A 5,628-nucleotide genomic window follows, 5' to 3' on the forward strand; every position below is an offset into this window, starting at 1 on the left:
TTGTTATTTTCAAGAAATTTGAACAACCGGTGTTGATGTGTCTTTGAGGTGAAAATGTTTGTCAATTTAAGCTGCATTTAGTTTTAACCCCCCTTTTTTTCTAGTATATTTGTACTATTTAGTAAACTTCCCTTCTTGCTCCACTACAAATATTATATCGAAATGTCTAATATTCAGCGTGTCAGCACAGCCGCTCTCTAATGTCCCGGCATTTGAATTTTAGTCCGGACTAGAAATTTGCCGACATTGACATTGCACACTGTAAAGAATAGCATCAGGGAAAATGTGTTTGTTTTAAAGACAACCTCTTGAAAATGTCATCAAAAATTACCGCTATTGTCTCTTTAACATGCACGCTATGTTCATGACGTCAAATCATGAATAAGCCAATATACATCCATATCCGTTGCACAGCGCAGCCAGCGTTCGAACAGCGAAGAGGTCAAGCTAACAACCTACTTGCAATCAAAGCTTTGACGACAAAATAAAGATAAAAGTGGAATCCGTGCAGAATCAGTCCGTTCACCTGTGCTCGATTTCATTTCTGCAAGAAATCTTTATTAGCTATCTGAGATACAGCCAACTCGTGAAACCATATTATCAAACCAGCGTGTGAGATCCGGAGATCTGATATGACAATATTCTAGAGGTTCATTCTGGACTTACATTCCTCATGTCTTTGCCGGGGTAGTAACATTAACGACCAAACGTTTTATCGGCAGAACGTCGAAATTGAAGGTTCCTGGCAACGTCGATAAATGTGCTTCCTGCAGCTCTCTTTTGAAGTTCCTCCATTTTTGTCGTCAATCAAACATTCTCGTAAGAATTGTATTCTTGTCATAAAGCCGGTAATTTTGATGGAAAATGGGCTCTACGTGCGAGTGAAGATATTGATCGTTCCTTCAGAATCCAATGTACTGGAATACATCAGCGGGCTTTTGAGTCGTCGACAGTTTTAGAAAATACCGGATCTGTGCCCATATGGTTCGTCGCACGCGATAAATCAGCGTTGTTACGCAATAGCAGTTATTTTGATGAATGCTACACAAAGATTTGGTTTTTTGCGTGAAACAGTCGCTTCAAAAATGGTGAAATGTAAGGATTGAGCGGTCCGCTAAAAACAATCTTGCGACATCCATTGATGTTTACGGGGGTAGTAATATTCTGTAATCATGGCAAATTGTCGGCAGCCGTTGTTGGAAGAGGGCTCTGTCACCAATGGTACAAGCTTGACTTGTTGGGGAGCCTTGAGTGTGTTTTCCAGTGACACCTTGCCCCGGGACTCCCTAGCTAGTCGTGTTCCTGCGCAGTGCTTCGTACGTCATGAAGCTCGCCCTCGACTTGCTAATCATGAAAGATCGTGACTGTTCAATCTATAACAGACAATGTGGAGCAAATTGTGCCGAACTGGAAACCCGATCAGAAGGCAGCAGTCAGTGGTACAGTTCTCCCTGTGGTAATCGATCGATTGGTTTTCAAATCTCACAGTATGAATATTTTATCCTGCATCTAATACCCGGATTACAAGCAGTAAAGCTGGCAGTGGCTATAGAGTCAAACAGTCTGCAGTGAAATAGCCGTTGAGTTCACATTCGATGCAGTGATTGACTGTCATTATGTCTTGCAAGTACAGCGCGAGAAGCAGTTACTTTCCCTGAAAGATTCGCCGGCCCTGAACTTGAAACATGATGGACAATGTCATCTGATAAGCCCCCAGGAGGGTAAATTTAACGTTAAGCTTCGGAAAAGACTTAAAATGTTGTTTTGGAGCAAAACTAGTGGGGCCCACCGTAGTAAAACACAAACGAATTGCAAAGGACCATACATAAAATGTCTCCAATCGACTTGGACTTGAAAACTATGAATAACAAACAAGTGCCTTTCCATTAAGAGATTGTTAGCTCACTGCTCGCGGGAAAGGACTCCCTCTCGAGGCCGCGATTCCACATAATGTCTTGACACATACATTCAAGAAGCTACCGAAATGTTACTTTAGTCCGTGATGCTTCTGCAGTTGTGCACATCACACATCATGTAGAATATGTTTCAAATCAAATTGACAGTTATTCCAAATATTGAGATGCCGACGGTCGTTTCCGAAAGTATCCGACTCCAACCGTGCACGCGAACATAACGTATTTTAAAGCCGACATATCGGAAAGTGTCTAAATGTATTTGTAAAGGTCACTCGTACTTTTCCTTGAATTTAGTGTCGAGTGAGGGCCCGTTCCTCGGGTAACGAAACTTTGCTCGCCGTTACTGCTGTGTGGTTGCCGTTGTCGACCAGCGTCGTTCGGACAGGCAGGCGAGTGGATTCGTGGTGGTGATGATGGCGGAGATTCTTCCTGAAATCTTGCTTGAAACAAGCGTACACGACGGGGTTCAGCGAGCTGTTCGCATATGTAAGGCACTGAGAAGCATAATAGGCGAAATTCAGCGCCATCCTTGAGTTGCCATCGCCTGCCGAACCGCTCATCAAATACAAACGTATGGTCCAAAACGGTAACCAGCATATTACGAATACCGCGACCGCCATCAGTATCATCAGGCCAACTCTGCCAAGCTTTGACTTCGAGTACCGGCTCTGTCTCTTCGAGCTCTTCGCAAGATGTATCAGTATCTGCGTATAACAGATCATGATGACGACTAGGGGTAGAACGAATCCAACAGCGAAAGAGAGCTGCGAGAAGAGATTCATCACCCAGAACGGGCCGTTAACGTTGCACTGTGTGCTCGGCATCCCGGGGAATTGCTGAGCGGTAGCGTACATCCATAGCGGTATCGTAACCGCGATAGACACAAGCCACAGTAAAATGCAGATGACCTGCGCATGGAATATTGTGCGATGGTTTTGCGACCACACCGCGTGGACTATTGCAAGGTAGCGATCGACACTCATGGCAGTCAGCGTAAAGATTCCCGTGAACATGTTCATCCCGTCGATACCGGTGACGAGCTTGCACATGACTTCGCCGAACGGCCAGTCCTTGGTCACGTACGGCACGGCCAGGAAGATGATAACCAGGATAAAGAGAAAGTCTGCAGCCGCCAGATTAAGAATGTACATGTTAGGCACCGTCTTCATGTTTTTGTGTCGCAGGATGAGATATATGACAAGCCCGTTGCCGATCAGCCCGGTCACAATTATCACGCTGTAGATGCACGGAATGAGTATGTGGTAGAACCACACCGGAACCGTCCCGCCGTCGGTGGAGTTACGGTACTCACCGTCCGTGAAATTCATTTCCCATCTCGACAAGTTTGCCTGAGCGCTGTAGGTGGACATCTCGCCGCCGACACTTTCACATGAGTTTGAATGTATACGGCTCGGTGGAAAAGTCGATGAATCAAAAGCCCGTGTTTACCATAGGTCCCGCTATCGCCCGTTTACGATGTGTACGCCGTGGAAGCGAAAATTGAAATGACACTGTACACACGCTCGAGACAGTAATATAGAAGTCCATTGATGACACCTTACTCACGTGATCGGAGATATACGAATAAAACAGTTAGTTTACCGAACGCGTACAAAATGATATTTGCATATGTACCGATGCGACCACTCGGGCGAGTCAAAGCCGGAAGGGAACCGGTTAAACCATAATGTCCCTTGATCAAAGCTGTCAACTGATCATTCTACAGACGAAGAGCATTTTTTACATCCGTAAAATGTCGTCTGAGGGCGAAATCATGCGAAACCGCATTCACAACGGGACCTCAGAGCAGAGGAGCTCTTCAATCGATGTTGTACATTGTCCTGTTTACGTGGGAACGAGAGCTTCCGAAAGCGATCTCGCGTCATCGAATTCAGTTTCTGTTTAAGCGGCTCCTCTCATCTCTAATAAAGTCTCCATGCCTTCGCCATGGCAACCATCAATATTTCCAAACTATCAAGTCTTTCTGTGTCTCAAACAAGCCGCTCGACAGAAAGAAGTCAGAGACAGGAGTTGCTTAACGGTTCAAATGTTTTTTTGAGAGCTATTGCCTTCTCTTAATGCAGAAGTATGGCGTTTCAAATATCTCACTGTTTCATCGATCGTGGTGGGTGTTTGAAATATGAGGAAAAAAGAAATTTTTCGTGTGATAAATGATAGCGTACTTCCTACTCTCATTTATTTTTGATTAACGTGTCATATAAAGGTTAGGTCGGTTAAAGTTGCTTTCAAAATTGTTTTCCCGTCAGCACTGTTTTGTGACATTTACTCGACATTCAAGACCTCAAATACTTTATGAATTGCGAACAGGGTTTCTAAATGCATTTTGTTTGGGATCGGATGGATAGCTACGCTACAATACACATACATACGTACATACGGACATACATACATACATATATACATACATATATGCATACATACATGCATGCATGCATGCATACATACATACATACATACATACATACATACATACATACATACATACATACATACATACATACATACATACATACATACATACATACATACATGCATACATGCATACATACATGCATGCATGCATGCATGCTTGCATACATACATACATACATACATACATACATACATACATACATACATACATACATACATACATACATACATACATACATACATACATACATACATACATACATACATACATACATACATACATACATACATACATACATACATACATACATACATACATACATACATACATACATACATACATACATACATACATACATACATACATACATACATACATACATACATACATACATACTTACATACATACATACATACACATACACACACACACACATACATACATACATACATACATACATACATACATACATACATACATACATACATACATACATACATACATACATACATACATACATACATACATACATACATACATACATACATACATAGGACTGAAGCAAGACAGGTAAGTTTGTAAAATTCCTTTTCATGGCGACGGTTGGAGACAAACTCAGAACGCTGATTTCACTGGTTTGGTTTATCGGTATTAATTATGAGTAGTGTCTGTCATTGCATTTCTGTTAAACGTTTACACTCTTAAAAGGATTAACCAAGATATGTTAAGCGATTTGCATGACGTATTTTACGAATCACTTACAAAACTTTCCGAAACAGGAGGGCCTGTGATCATGACGGTACAGAATTGTCATGGTTACGTTTTGCACCTTTCAGCAGATCACGGTCATTCAACAGAAACCTTAATTCCTCGACTTCGACATTTTGTGCGCCAGCGATTTCCTCTCATTCCCGACGCTCTGGTCGCATCTAATGGTGGTCACACATGCCAGTTTATTACTTGCAGAATCATGAAATGCGATATTTTGGTTGTCTGCCTTTGCAATTAACAAACTCAACCATGCCGAACATGACTAGAAATAAATGAACAGATGTTTATTTGATTTTAGAATACTTGATATGGGTGAAACGTCACAATAAATTTCAGTACCATTTTCCTAAAAACTTGAACTACTCGATGAAACAAAAATAGAAGCAAGTATAGATTTCGTCAAAAGTGCTCTGACTGTTGTTAGCTGATCATCTGTCTTTGTAGAGACATGTATCTTGTTGTTGACATCGTTCCCAGGTTCTCTCTGTCTCCGTCTGTCATGCTCAC

General features: G+C 42.0%; 1 protein-coding gene across 1 annotated transcript; it reads right to left on the reverse strand.

Moving 5' to 3' along the window:
- Positions 1-532: 532 nt before the first annotated feature.
- LOC139121825 (somatostatin receptor type 4-like) lies at positions 533-3,621 on the reverse strand. The gene has a single exon (XM_070687028.1). The coding sequence runs from the start codon at positions 3,284-3,286 to the stop codon at positions 2,207-2,209; it is 1,080 nt and encodes a 359-aa protein (XP_070543129.1). The 5' UTR covers positions 3,287-3,621; the 3' UTR covers positions 533-2,206.
- Positions 3,622-5,628: the final 2,007 nt, after the last annotated feature.

This window comes from Ptychodera flava, chromosome 21, assembly GCF_041260155.1.
Source record: "Ptychodera flava strain L36383 chromosome 21, AS_Pfla_20210202, whole genome shotgun sequence".
Classification (NCBI taxonomy): Eukaryota; Metazoa; Hemichordata; class Enteropneusta; family Ptychoderidae; genus Ptychodera; species Ptychodera flava.